General features: G+C 35.9%; 2 protein-coding genes across 2 annotated transcripts; one reads left to right on the top strand and one right to left on the bottom strand.

Annotated features, from left to right (window-relative positions):
• LOC306885388 (serine/threonine-protein kinase 3-like) lies at positions 1-5898 on the bottom strand. The gene is made up of 11 exons (XM_079441857.1): positions 5689-5898; positions 5328-5408; positions 5113-5241; positions 4896-5010; positions 4652-4816; positions 2743-2910; positions 2521-2658; positions 2235-2360; positions 1939-2143; positions 1680-1852; positions 1-1593 (listed from the first exon to the last, which is right to left on the bottom strand). Exons 1-11 carry the CDS (start codon positions 5709-5711, stop codon positions 1435-1437), a joined length of 1482 nt encoding a protein of 493 aa, XP_079297983.1. The 5' UTR covers positions 5712-5898; the 3' UTR covers positions 1-1434.
• A 1423-nt stretch (positions 5899-7321) lies between these two features.
• Positions 7322-22794, top strand: LOC306885087 (cytosolic 5'-nucleotidase 1A-like). The gene is made up of 7 exons (XM_079441422.1): positions 7322-7700; positions 10253-10297; positions 13931-14098; positions 16353-16482; positions 19686-19808; positions 20640-20824; positions 21633-22794. Exons 1-7 carry the CDS (start codon positions 7554-7556, stop codon positions 21987-21989), a joined length of 1155 nt encoding a protein of 384 aa, XP_079297548.1. The 5' UTR covers positions 7322-7553; the 3' UTR covers positions 21990-22794.
• Positions 22795-23173: the final 379 nt, after the last annotated feature.

Here is a 23173-nt window from a genome sequence, read left to right as displayed (position 1 = left end):
TAAGGAGACAAGTAACAGACCTTTATTCAAAAACTATGCAGAGTGCAAAAAATAACATACATTATGTATAATGCCACAATAAATTAGAGTGTTCAGTAAAAATGTGCCTATGTAAATGTCAGAGTATGAAATAAACTGATATAACTCACAACTGCAGGAAATGTAAGGCATTGGTAACATCCCTAACTATTTTATGAATTAGCCTTTTTATTAAAAAAAATAAATCATTAGCAGACTATACTTCAAACCAACTCAGATTTATAGACATCAGTCCACAATCAGGGCATAAACATTGTGAGAGTGATTTTAATGCCTATTTAAAACAACTCATCCTTCTCTGAAAAGATTCAGCAACTGGTTTAGGTCATTCAAATTACTTGCATTGTTACATTACTATGTCCTTGAGTTGCTGTATTGCTTTTGGTAGTTATGGAGAGACTCAATAGGCCTAGTAATGATGGTACCATTACCATAATGAGAAACACAAAATCACTGCATTGAAATGACTCAATCTTTAAAAAAGACCAGAAGAAAGAGAGACAGTTCAAAGATATGCAACCCCTGAGATAAAGCAAGAACTTTAAAAAAGGGCACAGGAAAAGTAGTTCTCACTTCCTCACACTAATACTTGCCACAAGTTATTAAAGAGCCAGTGGCAGCGAAGAGACCATAGGGAAGACATCACACAGAAACATTCAGAAACCGAGAAAGTGACATTCAGCATAAACAAGCCATGCGTATTTACAAAGCTGTGGGCAGATGTTTCAAACCTCACTTTGGGCCAATGACGAATTTTGATGGGATGGGAAGCATAGCTGCAGGAATGGTCCTGTTTGTCTCTAAATTAATACCAGTAAAGATGACTGTGGCATCTCTACTCTAACATGGTCCCATATTAGCAGAATACTAACCTATAGCTTCGTGATGCAAACTTCCAAAAGAGGGTTTTCAAGCGCTATAAGGCATTCTCTACTTTTGATTGTCTTTGGTTTAGTAATCCATTCACACCTAAAAATGACTTTGCAGCAGTCCAACCAGCATTTCTTAAGAATTCAGCCACAAAACTTCACATTTTCACAGTCATTTTCACCTTGGACTCATTTACAGTATTAAGAAAGTATTAACCACGGATGTAGAGATGGCTTGAATTTTAAAGTTAAAGAAAAGCCTAAACTTCATAACAATAGAGGGTGAGACTGATTAAGATTGTGAATAATTTGTTCCGTTTAAAGTGAACTCCTAAAATTGTGACCTTTGAATTCTAAAGAACAAAAAACAAATCGTGATTTTATGTTTTGTACATCCACTGGGACCTTCTTCGAATGTACAAACAGCAGGAATCTAGAATAAGATGCATCAGTACAAAGATTGAACACAGGAGGGGACATAAGATCTGGCCAGCCAGCTTTGAAGCTTCAGCATCTGTGAAGTCGGTTAGAAGTTCTGCTGCCGGCGTTTCTTCGCATCCATGGCGTCAAGGATGGGTTGCCTCTTAGCCGTGTAGCGCTGCCGCAGTTCTTCAATCTCTCGCTCCATCATGGGGTCCAGAGCAGAAAGGCGCATCTGGAGCTCCTCAAAATCGAGGTTTTTCAGCTTCGCAGACAGAAACAAACAGTGATTCATTTGATTCAGCTTTATGCATAAACAACGAATCAAAAGAACATTATCAGAGCACTTACAAAATCGAAATCTCCATCTTGCGGCACTTTCCAATTATCAGGGAAAGCGGTCTTGGAAATTAAACACGGGTCCTGCTGGTTGTGATTGTAACTCTCTTGTGTTTTATTTGAGTCTTGTTTGTCGAAGTAGTCCATGAAGGATGGACGCTGAATTTGCTCAGATGTAGGATTTCCTGTTTAAAGGAAAAAAACATCAGATTAAACCTCTCTCAAAGCAGCAAAAAAGTGTTAATGTGAAGAAAAAGATACAAATACTCACTCCTCATAGAGCCGAGATCTACCTCATCATCATCATCATCATCGCTGTTGATGACCATGGTGCCCAGGTCAGACTCCAGCATGGTGCCGCCGTGCTCGATCATGGTCTGAGCGCCGTCGCTCATGGTTCCTGTGGCTCGCATGGTTCCAGCACTCTCTGAACCAGACTTCACCATGGTGTGGGAATCCACTTCCACTTCCTCATCCTGCATAATGCAGTGACATACGACATCAGCTGAAACACAAATGCTGACGTAAACTAAATAACTAATGCACAACGTCGGTGAATTATCTCACAGAGTTCTCATCATCCTCCTCCAGCTCTCTCTGCTGTTCCTGTTGTCTCTTGATCTTCATCTCCATGGCCTCTGTGATCAGGTCCCGCAGGATGGTCACTGGCTTAGCATAGGTTATAAATGGATGCTGCCGAACAGAAAATGAACAGCAAACCAGATGTTTATGATCACGACTTGGATGGAAAACCAAAAAACAAATGCCCAAAATAAAATCAGGAATGAATAAATAGCTGTATGAATCATAAAAAGGAGCTAGTATCTAGCAATAATTTTGCCTCTTCCTATACCTGCAGCAGTTGAGTGGCCGTCGCTCTCTGCTCTGGATTCTTCACCAGACATTTCTTCACAAAATCTGTGAATTCATCACTCCACAGCTCTGGCTTGCGGAAAGTGGGTGGAGGGTTTGTGGGGATCATAAAAATAGCCTAATGACACAAAAAGACACACCATCACCAACCAGTTTCTTATTTAAATTCCATATCAAGGACTTCTCAGCGTGTTCCACTCACTCTCATTGGATGAATGTCTGCATAAGGAGGCTTTCCTTCAGCCATTTCTATGGATGAGATGCCTAGAGACCAGATATCTGCCACACAGTTGTAGCCGATCTCCTGGATTACTTCAGGGGCCATCCAGAAGGGTGTTCCTATAACTGTGTTCCTCTTCGCCATTGTGTCCTTTTGTGGTCATTATAAATGAAAATGATTCATGAAACATGATATACACGACCAGTTTGGATACACTTGACCGAAATTGTTCTTAGATGATTATGGATGAGAATTTGAATGTAAATTTTATATATATATAGCGACTTAATATCTTAATCAAAATTTGTTTGTCATTTAAAATAAAATATTTTTATGTGAGAGATTAATATTTTATTTTAGCATAACTTTTTGTACTGAAACCAATATCTTGTGCACTAAAAATGTCTCAATGTAGATTTTGGTGAGCTTAATAGGTACGTTTACCCTATTTTGGTGTATGTATATATATATATATATATATATATATATATACACACACACACACACACACACACACATATACACATGTGTGTGTGACCCTGGACCACAAAACCAGTCTTAAGTCGCTGAGGTATATTTGTAGCAGTAGCCAAAAATACATTATATGTGTCAAAATGATCAATTTTTCTTTTATGCCAAAAATCATTAGGATATTAAGTAAAGATCCTGTTCCATGAAGATATTTTGTCAATTTTCTACTGTAAATATATCAAAACTTAATTTTTGATTAGTAATATGCATTGCTAAGAACTTTATTTGGACAACTTTAAAGGCGATTTTCTCAGTATTTTGATTTTTTTGCACCCTCAGATTCCAGATTTTCAAATAGGGTAAACGTACCTATTAAGCTCACCAAAATCTACATTGAGACATTTTTAGTGCACAAGATATTGGTTTCGGTACAAAAAGTTATGCTAAAATAAAATATTAATCTCTCACATAAAAATATTTTATTTTAAATGACAAACAAATTTTGATTAAGATATACATCATTAAATTAATTTGTGTACCCTTTAAGCACACCCCTGTTCCCATTAAGCTCACATCATGTTTTATTAAAAAATCTTATTTAAAAAAAAACCTTTTTAAAGAATAATTGAAAATGTTTTATTTGACGGTACAAAGTCAATAAAAAGGCACTAAACACTAAAATCAAGCAACAGGGCATTCAATTTGTTCAGTTATATATTCATAGTGAAGTGTCATTTAAGGACACTGCAACATCAAGATTAGTCCACGTTCAGTAAATCACGTTCAATAAAACATTTCCTTCATAGGGATGAACACAGAAACAATGCGCACATTTCTGTGTGAGTTTGTTGTGATCGGAAGGAATTTAAAGTCTGCTAGTGTGTGATCCTCAGTCGTTTAGTGTATGATGGCCAGTTTTCCTTTGTGACTATATACAAAGTCGTTAAGTGTATGATGCCTGGTGTTTTAAAAATCTGTTCTTAATAGGTACGTTTAACCTAGTTATATCTCGGCCAAATATTGTCCTATCCTAACTGACCATACAACAATGGAAAGCTTATTTATTCAGCTTTCAGGTGATGTATAAATCTCAATTTCGAAAAATTTACACTTATGACTGGTTTTGTGGTCCAGGGTCATATATATGCACGTTTTGTTTTTTCATAACTAATGGATGATTTAAGATTTAAGAAAATACTAAATTTATTTGTTTAAAACAATATAATTCCCACACTATGGAATTACACATTTTTAATTCAACAAATAACAATGAAAAAGGCAAAAAAAAAAAAGACAAACAAGCAAAAAACAAACAAACAAAAAAAAACGCACTACTATTCTAAAATATGAGTAATGTTCAAACCTTTAACTAGTAGTTTATGCAAGTTCTACATTAAAGCAAGATAGTTTCAATACTCACAGTAAGTTGTCCAGCCACTCCGAAATCTGCTAGTTTAGCATGGCCCTCTGTGTTGAGCAGAATATTCCCTGCTTTGATGTCTCTGTGGATTTTCCTCATGAAATGGAGATACTCCAGACCTTTCAAGGTGGATTTGAGGACTGTGGCGATCTCCTCTTCGGTGAGCTTGACAAGAGAGAAAAAAACTGCGTTATTAACCACGCAATGAAGTTCTGTAGTGTATTTACAGTTGTATTTTATTTACAGTTTTGTTGCGCAGTCTGATGATATCAGACACCGATCCAGCGCCACAGTACTCCATCACAATCCACAGATCTGTGTTCTTGAAATAGCTGCCATAGTACTTCACCACATAAGGACTGTTAAAACACAAGTAATTGCAGTGTTGGGAAATATTTAATATAGAGCCAATAACAAGAGATTAATAAAAGGATATTGTTATTCATTAATGGCTGTTTTACCTGTCACATTGCTGCATTATGGAGATCTCTTTGATGATCTCCTGCAGGTCCGATTCGACAGGAACCTGTTTAATGGCCACAACCTGGCCTGATTCCTTGTGAATGGCTTTAAAAACACTGCCATATGATCTGAACCAAAAAACATTCATTATATTAATTTTTTCCCAAAACATATGCATACAACATCACTTAAGAAGTATAATATTAATACACACCCTTCTCCAAGCTTTTCAAGGACATCAAACACTTCCTCTGGCTGCTTGGTAAGACTGTCTTCACTGAGTTTCTTCAGTTTACTGTTATGAATAAACACAATCATAGTTTATTTAATGCATAAAACGCCATAGGTCCAGACAGCAGAAGTTAAAATGTAACCTAAACTAATATAAACACCAATAAACATAACAACAACTGGTCTTGTAGCTTTAGTTAATTACGAACCTTAAGATATTAACTAAGATATTAATCTATTCTAGTTCGTTAAATGATCTGCAGTTTCAGTTTGGTTAGTAAGATGAGGCCTGTAAATATTAGCTTGACTGATAGCTGGTTAGCCGAGCTCGTATTTTCACTTACTTTTTGGGCACCGAATGCTCCATTCTTGTTATTCTAATGAACAGGTAATTTCCGATTAATTTCAAACACTTTGTTTGCTCAAAACTTAAGAAATAAAGCAATAACGCATGTTTTGTTTAGACTTTCAGGAAGCACTATCTGTCTTTCCGAGCCGCCGCTAACAACGATATGAAGCGAGCTGACGTGTGGGGATTTTCCGTGATAAACTACACTTCAAAATAAAAGTCCTATGAGCGTCATCGTTAAGACTAATATACTGTAACTATCCACTGCTTATAAAATACAAAACTCTATTACATATACCACTTGAGGCTCAAAGAGGTTGCAATAATGGAGACTCATTTACAGTGTTGCAGCAGAAAATAAATACATCTACATCATCGCCTATATTATATATTATATATTATATGTTGTGTATTGTTTTTTTTTTTTTTGCTGCTTTGTACATTGGTTATTGCTATTTCCTGTTATTTTGTTTCATTACCTGTGTCCTGTCCTGTTACTGTCTTTCTGTTGCACTGTGGAGCTTCTGTCACTATAACAAATTCCTTGTATGTGTAAACATACTTGGCCAATAAAGCTCATTCTGATTCTGATTCTGATTCCGATTATGAATCGATTCAAAAGCCAGTTTATGTTGTAGTGGATTTCATTTAGTTTCATATTTATGGGCAGCTATTTAATACTGTTCCTCAAAGAGGTCAAAATATGAGTCTCCTCTTCACTTGTTCATATGGGGTAAAATGAGGGCGATGTATGCAGATACAAACATATAGCCTAAATGGTGTTTGCCAAGAGTTGGCTTGTACGCCAAATTAGGAAATGGAAAGCCCAGAGTGAGTCTGTAGATAAATAGGAAGGGGAAATACACAAAACTAACTGGCCAATTTTTGACTAAAATTTATATTACCCAATATTGTTTATTGTAAGCATGATCACACTCACACTCTGCAATGCTGAATATCTAGATGTCATTCTAATATCGTTGAATCCTTGAGAATGAGAGTATAGTTCCTCCTTCACCCAGAAGAGTGCAGCCAACCACTGGTCAGTGTGGACAGTTTGTCACTCCGGGCCCCAGGGCTGTTGTCAGGGCGCCAACTAAACAGCCAATCCCTGGCAAGGTTGTACATGGGGTCGAAGTGCTGCCTAGCAACTAATTATTGGGTTATGAGTTGTTTTGCACCATTACAATGGCATTAAGGGGACAGTGAGAAGTTCTATCTATCTATCTATCTATCTATCTATCTATCTATCTATCTATCTATCTATCTATCTATCTATCTATCTATCTATCTATCTATCTATCTATCTATCTATCTATCTATCTATCTATCTATCTATCTATCTGTCTGTCTATCTGTCTATCTGTCTGTCTGTCTATCTGTCTGTCTGTCTGTCTGTCTGTGTATGTGTCTGTGGGGATGGACTAGCTGCCAGGGAAGTCCATTATTCATTGGCTGGAAGATGCTGATCCAATCAGAATATTATATTTTGAGAGAGGGAGAGAGAACGCATGCAGATAGATTAGAGCGAATAGAGGGAAAGCGAGGAGGATGGCATGTGCATGAGTGAGGAATAAGTGGGGAGGGAGGAAGAGAGAGAAGGGGTAGATATCAACACATACCGCGTCACAGCAGCAGATTGCAGGCAGAACGTCAGAGCAGAGAGGATATAGCCGCATAGAACCAAAGCCAGCACTATCATTAGACACTGAATCAGGAGTATAGCATCGGATACTGTTCTACCTAAAGCTGGAGACATACTCTGTATGTGGAAGAGAGGCTGTGCATGTGAACAGAGAGAACAGCACAGCGTGATAAAGCCCTGGATAAGTGTGCCGTTAATGAGAAGAGTTGGAGAGAATGAGTCTTGACCCTGTTCAGGTCACGAAGCGGCAAGACCCCATGCCCAACACCTGCCCATCAACCTCAAATGGTGATAGCCAAGCATCCTGGGATGACAGCAAGGATGTCCATGAAAATGTAGGTTCTACAAAGAAGCCCAAATCAGTAAGTGTCCCATTTGTGAATTCACATTCATTTTGTGCATCATATTCGCATACACAACTCTAACATTCATTGTGATGTGAATTTTCCTATCGCTTCTGTCCTTTTTCTGGTGAGGTCACACTTTTGTGGGCTATCTAGTACGTGGAATGTTTACATACAGTAGTGCACTTGTTTCAGCTCCCACTTTTAAGTCAGCCTTTTTTCCTTATGCATTTCCAGTCACTTTCCTCTCATACTGATCTGAAGCTTGTCAGAACAGCATAATTAAATGAAATATAATTACAAGAGGAGCATAGCCTTTTATGTTGTGATGCCTGGTTGCGGTGTCAGAGTTTGTAAAACAGAAACAAAACAGGTTTCATGGGAAAGGAGGGGGGTGATAGCACTATTAGGTAACGGTACTAATGTAAGGAGATAATGCCATCGGAGGTACAGCATGTGCAGCTCATTTTATGTTGTCCACTGCTTATTTAGACTCTGCTAACACCACCGTAAAATATCGAAATGCCATCTGTCATATGTTGTGCATGGCGAATAAAACAGTGACACTGCTGCCAAGGGCAGAGCTTTATAATAGGACATTTTGTCTGGCCTAGTGCATTTGTTTTGTAACTTAGAGAACTTTAAATGTGTTGTTAAATACACTGTCACTTTAACAGACATAAAAACACACTCAGTGTGTGCAACAGGCAGCTGGTCAACACCATGTGGATAATTCCCCTCTCTGCCATAGCCTTTAGCTCTATACTTACTCTAAGCGTCACTGGCCTTTTCCAGATCTATTAATAACCTGCAATGCCGTTCTCTTCTTTGTTATCCTCTTGTATTCTCCCATTTCCAACACTTGCACTGCTTGCCCCAGACTGACCCAGAAGTGATTTATTGTGGGTATAGAAAGTCACCACCCCATAGTCTACCACTTTGACCTGTATGAATGAACCCACATTAGCCAAATGATTAATAAATTCTTACATTACAGTCTTACATACACTAAAATCTTGATTACAAAGAAAACTGAAATATTTCCAGCGTTACAGTTCATATACAGCATGTACACTATGGTAATTTGTCAAAATGGGAACCTGCCATTAGACAGCTACATATAAATGATAAACAGACACTATACTATTCAAAAGTGTGGGGTCAGTAAGATGTTTTCTTTCTGAAAGAAATTCATACTTTTATTCAGCAAGGATATATTGATTTGATCAAAAGTGACAGTAAAGACTTTCACATTGTTATGACAAAAATCTAATTCATTCAAAGAAGTTTTGTTATTTTGAACAGTCTATTCAATGAAAGAATCTTGAATAAACATGAAATAAAAATGAAAGAGGAAATATGTCCCGAGCAGCAAATCAGTAATGTTAGAATGATTTCTTCAAGTGACACTGAAGACTGTAAAGATGTAATGATGCTGAAATCATAATAGAAACAGCTGTTTTAAAATGTAGAAATATTTCACAATATTACTGTTTTACTATATATGTTTTATCTTCTTTCAAAAGACTTATTATAAAACATAAAAAACTTAAAAAAAAAAAAAACTTTTGAATGGTGTACAATAAAAAGCACAGGACAACTTGCCCCAACAACAACAATAATAATAATAAAAATAATAAAACAATTTAGTCCAACCTGATATTGATTTTTTTTTAAATTGTTTAAACAAACTGGTTAAAATGACCTCTTGTCAGATTTTACAAAAATGACCACTTGTGATCTCCACATTAAAGCTCCATGACTCGTTAGCTAATAAACACCCATTGGGAAAATAGTTAACCTTTCAATATTGAATTGACCCAAAGCATAACTGCAAAGCATCTGCATAGTTCTTCAGTATCATAACCAGAAATGGTCTCTGAAATGATTTGTAAAAGGTTAACTATCAAGTGAATATAAATGGACAATTGTTCCTATTTTATGAGCCTTACCACAACAAAACCACATGAAGAGGGCTAGTATCTGCCCACTTTATATGCACAGTGTACAGCTTGAGTTTCTGTTTCCGCTTGGTCAAAGGGAAAGAAAACACAGAGTTTAATTAGTTTATTTACCAGGAGCTGTTACTAACACTCAATATTGAAGCCCATGTGGTGTCTGTAACTGTATCTGTGACAGTATAATTAAAGTGTCTCTATATCAAGAGTTTGAACCATGAATAACACTGCATACTACTGAGCAAGCATTTGAGGAGCTTTTTCAAGCACACGGTTTATATAACACATCTCCACAGGAGAGCTAAACCCCTCTATAGGAACAGCTACTCCAAAGCACTACAATATCACTTATACATGTGTCTTATACAGTGTTATTTTATGAATCAGAAGCAGTTTTTCCAATATTGTTGTTGGTCATAGGATTGTTTCGTGGTTCGTTTCTCAACAAGGCTTGTCTGTTATTTGCTTTCTGCCCCACCTGTTTTTTCCTATTTATTTCCAGCTATGGCAATCTCATCCATAGAACATATATGTATTGTGATATACATTACATAATAGACAAATCTGTATGCCTGTTACGTGGAGGTTGATATGTTATAATATTTTATGAAGGGACCTGTGAGACGGGCCAGGAAGGTGGAGGGAGGCATATTCTTTGTAAGTATTTTCAAAGGGTCATGCAGATTTTCAACTCTGCCGTCTCATTAACAATCTGTTCTGCTTTGCTCTACTAAACGCATGACCTTTTGACCCACAATATGGACTTACACAAATAAATACGTTAATGCATTTTAAGAGCTCAGTTTGATGGTGCTTTTAGTACATTTGACAGTGTGTTTAAGTCACATTATTGGGTGCAAAGAAAATTCATTTCGAAATCCATTTCTGTCTTTCAGTAGATATATCAGTGTATCTGCCAGTGGCGATTAACTAAAGGCAAGAGATATACGGCTTTAAGTTTTCATGTGCCTGTGCAATGCATTCAACATTTTTTGCTGTATGCATTAGAAATTGTGATTTCCTGTGATTGACCACACATGAAAGGCAGAAAATAGCAAATTAGAATAAGTAGCATAACCACAATATCACACACAGTGGTCCAAAAGACGAAGAGTGAAGTGTAAATCCTTTATTTTTTCATCGCACACACACACCCACGCACACACACACACGCACGCACACACGCGCACGCACACACGCACACACACGCACGCACACACAAATGTACAGTATATAATTATAAAAAATTATATAGGACTCAGAAAAATGCAGTCAGAAAAATGAACATGCATTTCAGAAATTTACAAATTTGTTTAGTGACTTGAAATAGTGTAGAATAAAAAAATTGAATATAAACGTTTAAAAGAAAACAGGAGTGGCAATATTTGAATAATTAAATAAAATATGTATGAAAACTAAAATGATCAAAATGCATAATTTCATAAGCTTTAATAACAATGCTCTTCATGGTTAACTTGTCTTTTATAGTCATGTGTGATTATTTTGTTTTGTTGTGTTTCTTAAAACGACCTTTTCTGAATTAAAATAATAAAAACAATCTGTTAATTATAAAAACTACACTTTTTAAAAAATATTTTCTCTGACTTTTCCATGTCCAGAAATCACATTTGTAAAGTTCCCTCATATAATAATTTTATGTTTGTGTGTGTGTGTGTGTGTGGGGGGGGGGGGTTTGGGGGGCGGGGTCCCACTGGTTTATAGGACACTTCAGACTTTTTCCTCTCTTTCCTTTCCTGTCCTCTCAGTAACTCTTTCTTTCTTTCTTTCTTAAATTATTATTTTTTCCCCCTGAAACACTATATACTTTTTTCCCTGTGTTTTGCCTTTATGTTTCTGATTCAGAAAACTCTAATATCTGTAGTAAAATATCACATATAGCTGGTAAGTGGGCACCAAAGTCACAATTTAGGATAACAATTAGGACAGATACAGTGGGTCAATGTTCACTCTTCCTGATCTGTAAAGGGCTTTTAGAGTAAATGTTCCCTCTAACAATGTGCTGGATAGCTAAACTCTGGCCCCATTGCCCCAACAGCCCATTCCCTCTGTAATGCAGTGGCCACTTATCCACTCTCATTTCCTGGTAATGTCTCATTTCTACAACCACCTGAAAAACCCTTTATCATCAAAATTTCCCAGTCCAGCTCAAAGCTCTCAGGATCTCTCAGCACGAGCGAGAGACGTGACACGGCTCATCTGGAATGGCAAATCGGTCTCCGGTCCTTTGGGGAAAGAGATTGTTAACTTGTCACAGATCAATTTACACAGGCTTGTCCTTTTCCCATAACCCTCCAGGCAGTACATGTCTGGGGTTGGAGGGTTGTCGCTCGGTTGAGGGCGTGCTGAACAGCACGAACAGAGGTCTGCGTCATGCGGTAGCCCCTTTCCAAAATTAAGTAGCCCTGCTCTTCCTGGTGGTTTCCTGTGACATACTCAGCTGATGTGTGGCCATGTGATTATACATAAGCACTGTACATGTTTTATGCTCTGCTTCTGGGAATCACATTACTGACTATATCTAAACTGGGGACTATACAGGTTGACAACATTATTGGAAATGAATTTTTTGTATAATCACTGGATCACTTTTAGTGGTCTGTGGCTGCATATGAAATATTGATTGAACAATAAAATTGGGGAAAGAGCTATTGTGATGACCATGATAATCTCAAATTATCCAGTTCTGTGCGATCTACTCTGACGCCGGAGATCCTAATGTGCTCTTCATTAATCACGCTATTCGTGCCTTCTCACCTTAAGAGATAATCTGTAATGACGCATGATTGCTTGCTGTGGAGAGATGACTACTGCATTTCATACTGTTCTTTCAGCTGCTTTATGCACTCTACAGAATGCATTTCTTGCTGGCTCTTTTTAAAGGGATAGCTCACCCAAAAATGAAAATAATGATCATTTTATGTAATGAGTGGTCAATATGGCTTCTGAGCTATTTTAAGTCATCTGAAGTTATGTGATACATTAGTGGCATTGTTATTCAATAGTTTCTCCCTTCGTGTGTGCTTATGTATATTCAGATGTGGTGCATTAAAGGGATAGTTCACCCAAAAAAGACTTGAAGGTGAGTAAACAATGACTTTGAATTTTTGGGTGAACTATCGGTTTTAACATGTCTTGCCAGGTTTAGAATCATTGATCTTAGTGTCACTGGTTCTTATATTGAACAGTGTTGTTATTGTATTATTATAGCTTTGTTAAAGTAAAGATTACCTAAATGTGACCCTGGACCGCTGGAAGTCGCTGGGGTATATTTGTAGCAATAGCCAAAAATATACTGCATGGGTCAAAATTATCGATTTTTTTTATGCCAGAATTCACTAGGACATTAAGTAAAGATCCTGTTCCATGAAGATATTTTTGATAAGTAAAATGCATTGCTAATAACTTCATTTGGACAACTATGAAGGTGATTTTCTCAATATTTAGATTTTTTTGCACCCTCAGATTCCAGATATTCAAATAGTTGTATCTCGGCAAAATATTGTCCGATCCTAACAAACCATACATCAATGGAAAGGTTATTTATTCAGCTTTCAGATTATGTATCAATCTCAATTTAGAAAAATGTACACGTAAGACTGGTTTTGTGGTCCAGGGTCACAAATAAATAATTGAATATATACATTCATATATATATATATATATACACACACACATATATATATATATATATATATATATATATATATGTATGTATATACACACACACACACACACACACACACACACACAGTATATGTATATGTATATGTATATATATATATATATATATATAGATGAAATAGATAAAAAAATTAACTTAAAAATTATAAAAAAATAAAAATAAAGTAAATTTAAGTTACAATACACAAATAACTAAAACTGAAATAAATATAAATGAAAGCTAAATAGAATTATTTAAAAAAAGGAAATTAATTTAAAATATTTAAAAAATGACAAAAGAATGTACTACTAAATTTATTACTAAAATGAACAGTATACAATATATTGGATGTAAATATATCCATATTCAAATGGAATTCGAGAGCTATGGTGGAGATGATTATTATTGTGAAAAAACTTGTCACATAAAGCTATGACTTCAGAAGATTTGTAACAGTGCACAAGTCATATAGACCACTTTTATGAAATCAGTGCACATGCTTTTAACAAACAGAAGAACCAGGTAGCCTGTACTTGTATGTTATATGCTCAACATTTGTAATGAATGTCTCATTGGGAATGTCTCACTCTTTCACCATCTCTATTCAGCCCAAACCAGAGAATGCCGTCACCATTGCGGTGTCATCGCGGGTTCTGTTCCGCACAGAGAAAGAGCAGAAGGTGTTTGAGGAGAAAGGAATAGAGGAGTACCTCAGGTATCAGATGGAGCACGAAAATGAGCCCTTTGCTCCGGGCCCAGCATTCCCATTTGTTAAGGTAATAATGCACAATAAAATATAATGCATTATGAATTTATAAAGAGTTATTTTTTCACAAAAACTAGGACATTGCCTTAAAGGGAAAGATCACCCAAAAATGAAATCTGCTGAAAATGTACTTACCTGGAGGTAATCCAAGATGTAGATGAGTTACTCATCTTGTTTTTTCACTAGAACAGATCTGAAGAAATTACATCATTTAATGAATGGGTTCCCTTCAGAATGAGAGTCCAAACAGCTGATAAAAACATCACAATAATCCATAAGTAATCCACACAACTATACAGTCTATCAATTAACCAATTAAAGCTGTGTGTTTGTAATAAACAAATACATCATTAAGATGCTTTAACTTTAAACAGTCACTTCTGTCCCAAATGAGTCTATAATCCATAATAATGCTTCCTCCAGTGTAAAAATGTCATCCCCTGTTGTCCTCGCACATTCAAATCCACCCACATATTTGTTTAGAATGGTTTTGAACTGTTTTTGCTTGTAAATCATGCTGATCTGTGCACATTTCTCTCTTGATTCAGGCAAGATGACTTTTTCACTGGAGAAAGCAATATTATGTTTAGCTGAAAAACATCTTAATGGAGAATTTGTTTATTATGAACAGAAATGTTGTAAACTATTATTAGTTTATTAATACGATTATTGTGAGGTTTTTATCAGCTGTTTGAATTCTCGTTCTCTTATTCTCATATTGAGCAAATTATATAACACTAAATTTCTCCAAGTCTTTTCCAATGAACAGACAAACTCATCTACATCTTTGATGGCCTGAGGGTGGGTACATTTTCAGGATTATTCCTTTATTATTATTGACCGCAATGTTCTCACTGTCTACTACTGTCACACTCTGCCAGGGAGCACAGAGCAAAGAATGAGGAGACGAGGAACTCACAAAAACGAGTCTTTAATAATCCAACAGGGTGTATAGGAAGCACAGGAAATACAAGGAATGATGTTCAGAACCGACAAACACTAACTGAAAGGACTGGGGCTTATAAACACAGGGTAATCAGGGAGGAAGACGAGACACACCTGGAATCAAATTAACAATCAACATGAGGGGGAAACTGGGTCACATGGAACACATGGGGAGCAAAACACACACAAAACAGTCCATACTCCTGACAACTACTTACTTTATTTATTTATTTAGTTGACAGGGACATTGTACATTAATAAAACATGTCTGTAAATGTACCAGAATTAGCCAAAGGCTATTTTTCATCCGTAGTCCCTGGACAAGATGTTACAAGTCACCCTAAAGAATATTTTATTAAAAATACATACTAGAAAATGTAGTAATTACACAATACAAATCATACAGTAGTCTATTGAAAACAATATAAGATCAATTAAAAACAATGCAAACAAAATACAAACAACAATAGGATAGATTCTAGTGTTGACAAATCTGCGTACTAATGAACCAATTCTTCAATTGAACCCTAAATAAAGCATATGTGAACAGTAGGCTATTCCATTCCCGTGCAGCTTTGACACAAAAAGCAGACTTACTAAATTTACTTCGTCTAAACGGTATGATACAGTATCCTCTTAATGCGCCTCTTGTAGAGCAATAATCAGTTGTTCTGATACGAACTAACTGACCAAGAGGGAGAGAAGATAAACCATAAATAATTTTATACATCAAGCATACATTTGCATACTTAATCATGTTTTCCCAATTTAACAAATTATATTTTTCCAGTATTGGACAATGATGATAATGTACCGATTAAAACTTGAGTTTTAAATGTAAGTTTAGAATCAATCAGTATTCCCAGATAATTATATTGAGGCAATACCTGCAGCCTCACCCCTGACACGTAAACATCCGGCTCTTTAATAATACTGAAAAACACACATACTGTTTTGGACACATTTAGTTGTAAGCAATTCTCTTTTAGCCATGCCGACACATTAACCATAGAATTTGTAATTTCATTTGCAACCTGTATCAGACTATTACCATGTATATAAATTACTGTATCGTCCGCATACATTTGTATATTAATGCCAGGACATGCAAGATGAAAATCATTTATATACATAGCAAAAAGCATTGGACCCAAGATAGATCCTTGTGGAACACCAGTTGATGTACCTAAATCATTGTATAAGTGATTTTGTACTCTAACACACTGAAATCTATCTTCATTTGTATTTGTATTAATATACTATTAATAATAGTTTACAACACTTGTGTTTTAGACACATAATTTTGTGTGTTTTGCCAGGCACTGGAGGCAGTAAATAGCTGGCTGCGGGAGCTTTATCCAGACAGCGAGGAGATTTTTGATATTGTGCTGGTAACCTACAACCATGCTCATGTAGGCATCAGACTGATCAACACTATCAACTACCACAGTAAGTATAATTTGCTGACCTTCTAATAACCTGGACTTGTCACAAACTTGTACATGGTCAGAAAGGTCCATTCTTGCAAACATTGCTCCCCTTGGATGATCAGTGTTGACAATGGATGATAGGCTAATTATTAATGGGATAGTTCACCCAAAATGAAAATTGTCATCATTTACTCATTAAAAAAAATAAAAACTAAAGAAATAAAGGTGCCTCATCATGAAATCATAAACCACAAAACAGAAAATGTACACTGCTATGCTCTATTATTGATAATCAATAAGTCAAAGGCATGGGATGCAAAGTAACGACATGATTCTGATAACACAAAACTGTAAAGGCAAATGTTTTCTTAGAAGATAAATCTCCAGCTGGCCAATCATATCTTCCCACAGAGATGCATGTGACACCTCTAACCTTTGTATCACAAACCAGCCACTTCCTGCTCAGTTCCCTGCAGCGCCCCAGCTGGACTGGTTTTGATCTTTCCGGTGGCTTACTGAAGAAAAATAAACATCTCTTCATGCTTTGGCCTCTCTTTGGACAAAACAACAAATATGTGGATATGAACTGACGTTTCAAGAACCATTTGAAGTCAGAACTTCATGTCCTGAACCATGAAAATTTTAGATGTTTGTTAGATGATAAATGTGAGTCTAATGCCCTAATAGTTCCGAAATCCATCACTGCAAAGAAGAAAGCAAAAATTATACAAATAATACAACAAATAAGAGAGAACCTATTTTTCTTTCATCTAAAGCCCAATAATTATTTTCCAGATTTTTTTGGGGGGGGGCTTTGAAACAAGTGCCAATCAGATTACATGAAGGATAATTTGATCTAAAATATCAAGAGTGTTGAAAATGTCTCTCATGTTTCTGTGCTAATCTCACTGGGGAACAATAACCCTGTTAGCCTGGAGATGCAATCATATTCATACTTTATTAAAACACATTATAATCATTTAGCAATATCAATCAATGATATGAAAATATTTTTACTGCTTTCCTTGATGTCAGGTATTGAGTTGTCATCAGCCAATCACATAGCATTGAGCTCAATCACCTGAGCCTTTTTATCTCATTTAGCATCATTTTACATCTCCTGCCTGCATATATCTCATTATTTAATGACGCTCAGGAATACTTGATTCTGATTGGTCAGTCATGGCATCCTCTGGTCAAAGATCACATATTTTTGTATAACGAGGCTAAACTGTATATTTGACACTGTTCCTGTCATCCAGTCTCCTACTTGGTGCTATTTCATGTCTCCTACTGCACTCAGCAGTTTCATCTTTTAAGTGATAAAATAGCTCAAATCAATATTTAATATTGATGTATTCACTTATTTGCCAAGTACATTACATTTTACATTTAGTCATTTAGCAGATGCTGTTATCCAAAGCGACTTACAAATGAGGAAAATGTAAGCAATCAAAATCAACAAAAGAGCAATGATACGCATGTGCTATGACAAGTCTCAGTTAGCCTAATGCAGTACACGTAGCAAGGGGTTTTTAAATTATATAATAAATAAAAAGAAAATAGATATGTGACCCTGGACCACAAACCAGTCTTAAGTCGCTGGGGTATATTTATAGCAATAGCCAAAAATACATTGCATGGGTCAAAAGTATCGATTTTTCTTTTATGCCAAAAATCATTAGGACATTACGTAAAGATCATATTTCATGAAGATATTTAGTAAATTTCTTACTGTAAATTTATCAAAACTTAATTTTTGACAAGTAATAGCCTATGCATAGCTAAGAACTTCATTTGGACAACTTTAAAGGCGATTTTCTCAATATTTAGATTTTTTTTGCACCCTCAAACACCAGAATGCTGATAGGGGTTCATTTTACTATACTGATCAGTTGACTGTACCTTATCCCTTCTTTTACTCCTGTGCAAACTTGGCTTGACATGTCATGTAAATCAAACCTGCTGCTGATGTCTTACTAAGCTGGCACCCATGTGTCAAAGACTAAAGGCTAAAAGGAGCACATTACCCCAACATTTCTCACCAGTCTAAGCTTTCCATCTGTTAAACAGTTCATAACTGAGGTGTCAATCCCTTATGAAAATGAACCGTGATTTTACTACAAATAAAACCAAAAAAACATGGTAAACCTATATTACAATATTATATATAATATAGATATTACCTATATTACTACATATGGTAAACCTATAAACCTATTTTATAACCATATACTAAACCATGGTAACCACAAATTAACCATAGTCTTGCAACACTAACCATAGTTTAACCATGACATTTGTAGTAAAACTGTGGTTATACAAATGGTAATGAGCAAAAAAAAAACATGGTTACTACACTTTACTATAATAAAACCATGGTTAATTTTCATAAGGGAAAATAGTGAATCTTCTAATTGTAGACTGTGACCGTTTAAACACGGTTTAAATAACTTGAGGAAAACTACCTCTGGCTCTGTTTACCTAAATTCAGTTCTTCAGAACTATGTGCCCTCTAGAAGCTTGCGTTCTGCAAATGAACGATGCATTATTGTGCCATACCAAAGAGGCACAAAATCACTTTCACAGACTTTTTCATTAACTGTTCCCACCTGGTGGAATGACCTGCCCAACTCAATCTGAGCAGCTGAATCCTTAGCCATCTTCAAGAAATGGCTAAAAGCACATCTCTTCCATCTATATTTGCCCCTCTAACTCTATCACTCTCTATTCTAATTCTATTTGATCTGTCTTCTTTTTATTTAAACACACACACACACACACACTTGACCCTCTATCAATTGCATATTTACTCTCTAACTGCTAGCGTTTCTTGAAAAACTAACACTAGCTTTCTTTTTTCTATTCTACTTGTTTCTTAACCTCATAAAAAAAAAAATCAATAACATAACACTTGCATATTGTTGCTCTTTTGTTGGTTTTGATTGCTTCTATTGTCCTCATTTGTAAGTCGCTTTTGATAAAAGCGTCTGCTAAATGACTAAATGTAAATGTAAATAAAAAAGAGGTGTATTCTAAAAAAAAGCATTAGACTGAGTGCTGGATATGGTAATAACTGATTAAATGTGTAACAATAGCTCGAATGCGTAAATTGCTTTGGATAAAAGGGTCTGCCAAATGCATAAATGTAAATGTAAATGTAATAATATCTGGCTCTCATGAAATGTTAATTGCTGTTTAATATTCTTCTCTCATCCCCAGATCTATTCATTGAGCGGTTCTGCATGACAGGAGGTAGCAGCCCCATTGGGTACCTGAAAGCGTTGCATACAAACTTGTATTTGTCTGCTGATGCTGAAAAGGTTCAGGAAGCCCTCGCTGAAGGTTAGTACACAGTAAATATCTGATAACACATGCAACTGCCTAGTGCTTCATCTTGTAGCACAATTACAGAATTTCAGTAAATGAAAGGAATGTGACATTTTTGTGCAACAAGCAGTGCAAAAAATGCTAACAAGAGACCTTTCATGTTATTTTAATGAATACAATATTCATAGGAATTTTTCTGGCCAAATATAGTTGTGCAAAATGTTTTAATCAAATTGAATTCTCAAATGGTGAGTAAAAGTTATATTATATGATGCAGAATTGGTATATATACATGTCTCAATGACATACAAAGTATAGCAAAACCGTATGAAGTGAACTTACCAAGAAACCAGTTTAAAAATCACGAACAGGTGTGCCTTACAGACATTAGACTTGCTGTATATTTAGATAGCGTTTGAAAGGTAACCTGACTTTGAATGATGAAAAGTGCCAAATTACTTAGTGGTGATGGTGACTCCAAAGGAATTGCTCTTGCAGTTTGCCATTTAAAATGAGTTTGCCATTAAATGAACCTTTGAGCACATGAGCACCATATCGTATGTTGCTTTGTTCACATATTACAGTCATTGTAATATACAGTAATATACAGTCATTGTATTAATTATTGCAGAAATAATCGTGTATATAAAAAAAGCTAAATAAAACTAACTGAAGCGGGGGAACGCACTGAACTCCAGATCGACTTAACAATCCAATGACCTATTTGTTTTACTGAGGCTTAATGGGTCCTAATGTCTTTAAAGGACACCTTTTAAATGTCATTCATCACACTGCGTTTTCATTTAGGCTGGTGAGCTTTATCTTTGACTTTGTGTTTTCTTACAGGGATTGCAGCAGCCACCATGTTTATGTCAGAAAAACAAATCGAGGTGTCCGAGACCCAGCTGAGAGTGGCATTTGATGGCGACGCTGTTCTTTTCTCTGATGAGTCTGAGCGCATTTTTAAAGCCCACGGCCTGGACAAGTTCTTCGAGCATGAGAGGGAAAATGAAAACAGATTGTTAGATCATGTAAGCATTGTTATTGTTACTCATTTAAACGGTTTATATTTTAAATATGACACAGAGCAAATGTAAAATGCATGTTTAAAGTAACAGTTATCTCAAAAATGAAAATTTGCTTAAAATGTACTCAGGCCATCCAAGATGGAAATGAGTTTGTTTCTTCATCGAAACAGATTGGAAGAAATTTAACATTACATGCTCACCAATAGATCCTCTGCAGTGAATGGGTGCCGCCAGAATGAGAGTACAAATCTTGATCTGTGAATATTTCTCTCCTTATTCAGATGAGACAACTTTTTCACTCGAGAATATGTTATCATAGTTTTGCCAGAAGCAACGGTTAAAAGTTAAAAATGTCTTAATGATGAATTTGTTTATTACAAAAATGCAGCTTTTACTTCACAAGACATTAACTGATGGTCTGGAGTTGTGTGGATTAGTTGTGGATCATTGTGATGTTTTTATCAGCTTTTTGGACTCTCATTCTGACGGCACCCATTCAATGCAGAGGATCCACTAGTGAGCAAGTGATGCAATGCTGAATTTCTTCAGATCATTTCTGATGAAGAATTCATCATATTTAAATTTTTGGGTGAACTATCCCTTTATAATCCTTTATAATTATAATTTTTGCATATGGTGCCACTAATGGAGTAAAAAAAGACACACTTCACCTTTAAATTAGCAGATATAATATGTAAAGTTTTATATAAGGCTAAATCTCCAAGAACACGACTGAGTGTCCTTGTTCTTTAATGTAGTTGATGCTACAATAGACATACTGTTTAATACTGTATATCTGTCTACCACACAGGGGCCACTGAAGGGTTTCCTGGAATTGCTTGGGAAGCTTCAGAAGAAATTTTACGCTAAAGGTCACCGTATGGACTGTCCCATCCGCACCTACCTCGTGACGGCCCGCAGCGCAGCCAGCTCAGGCATCCGTGCCTTAAAGACTCTCCGTGCCTGGGGACTGGAGGTGGACGAGGCTCTTTTCCTGGCCGGGGCACCAAAAGGCCCCATGCTGGAGAAAATCCGGCCCCACATCTACTTTGATGACCAGATGTTTCACGTGGAGGGTGCTGCAGAGATGGGTGCCATTGCCGCCCATGTGCCCTATGGGATTGCGCAGAAATACCCTCATAAAAAAAGCACCAATGCAGGAAAATAACAAAGATGAATGGTGAAAATATAAAGAGGCATATTATGTTCTTATTTTGGAAGCGACGTTCAAGTTGCAGATATCTTTATTTTTTAAACTCCTTTGTGCGCTCATTGAATCAGGACCTCAGTATTCTCTTGGCCTTTTTCTGTGACCTATGCAAGGACACACACAACATGTAACCAGCTAAAGATTCAACCCTGTATTGTTCTTCTGCACTGCCTCAACATCAGTAATTCTGTACATGACTTTTGACATATTCATTATGAATGAAATTTGACCAATGTGCCTCTGCTGAAGCACTGCAATGAATGGTCATTTTCATCTAAGCATACGATTCTCAGCGATGGTTTGTCGAAATATACATGACATCAACTTACTGTTAAAATGGAATGTGTGCTGCTATTCTTATACATAAAGTGAATATGTAACATGACAAACGAAAAGGAGTGATACAGAAATGGTGTTTACACAGTGTGTGTTTTGAACCGCACTGTATAATTCAGCAATGGACAGAGAAGGGTGTGCTTGTTTATTGCTGTTGTGTGAGCCAAAATACAGTATTCTTTTATATAATCTAACGTATGTGAGTATGTCATATATATGTAATGGAAGGAGTATTAGTCTGTAATGTAATGTTCGATATTGATAAGAAGCCATAATATTTTACATATGAGAAGATAAAATACTCAGAATCTATAGAAAGCCATGAGTAGTGAAAGATATATTTCATCTTTACACTGTCCTTTTTTTGTTTTCTCATCTGCATTCAATACACTATAAGTTTAGTAATTAGCATTAGTAATACATTTTGAAAGAAATTAATAATTTTATCAAGCAAGGATGCATTAGTTTCCACAAAAATATTAAGAAGCATAAATGTTTTCAAAATTGATAATAATCAATGTTTCTTGAGCAGCAAATCAGCATATTAGAATGATTTCTGAAGGATCATGTGACGCTGAATACTGGAGTAATGATGCGGAAAATTCAGATTTGCATCACAGGAATACATTTAGTTTGAAAATAAATGACAATATAACTCCAAACTTTTGAATGATATATATATATATATATATATATATATATATTGAAAGCAATTTTTAAGTATTGATTACTTTCATGTCCTGTATACCAAATAGTGGATTAGCCCAAAAAACTGGCAAAGGCTGATCCACCTGTGTCCATAGGCC

Source organism: Barbus barbus (genome assembly GCF_936440315.1).
Source record: "Barbus barbus genome assembly, chromosome: 19".
Taxonomy (NCBI): Eukaryota; Metazoa; Chordata; class Actinopteri; order Cypriniformes; family Cyprinidae; genus Barbus; species Barbus barbus.
The sequence above is the reverse complement of the archived record's forward strand: the minus strand, read 5'-3'. Positions and strand labels throughout refer to the sequence as shown.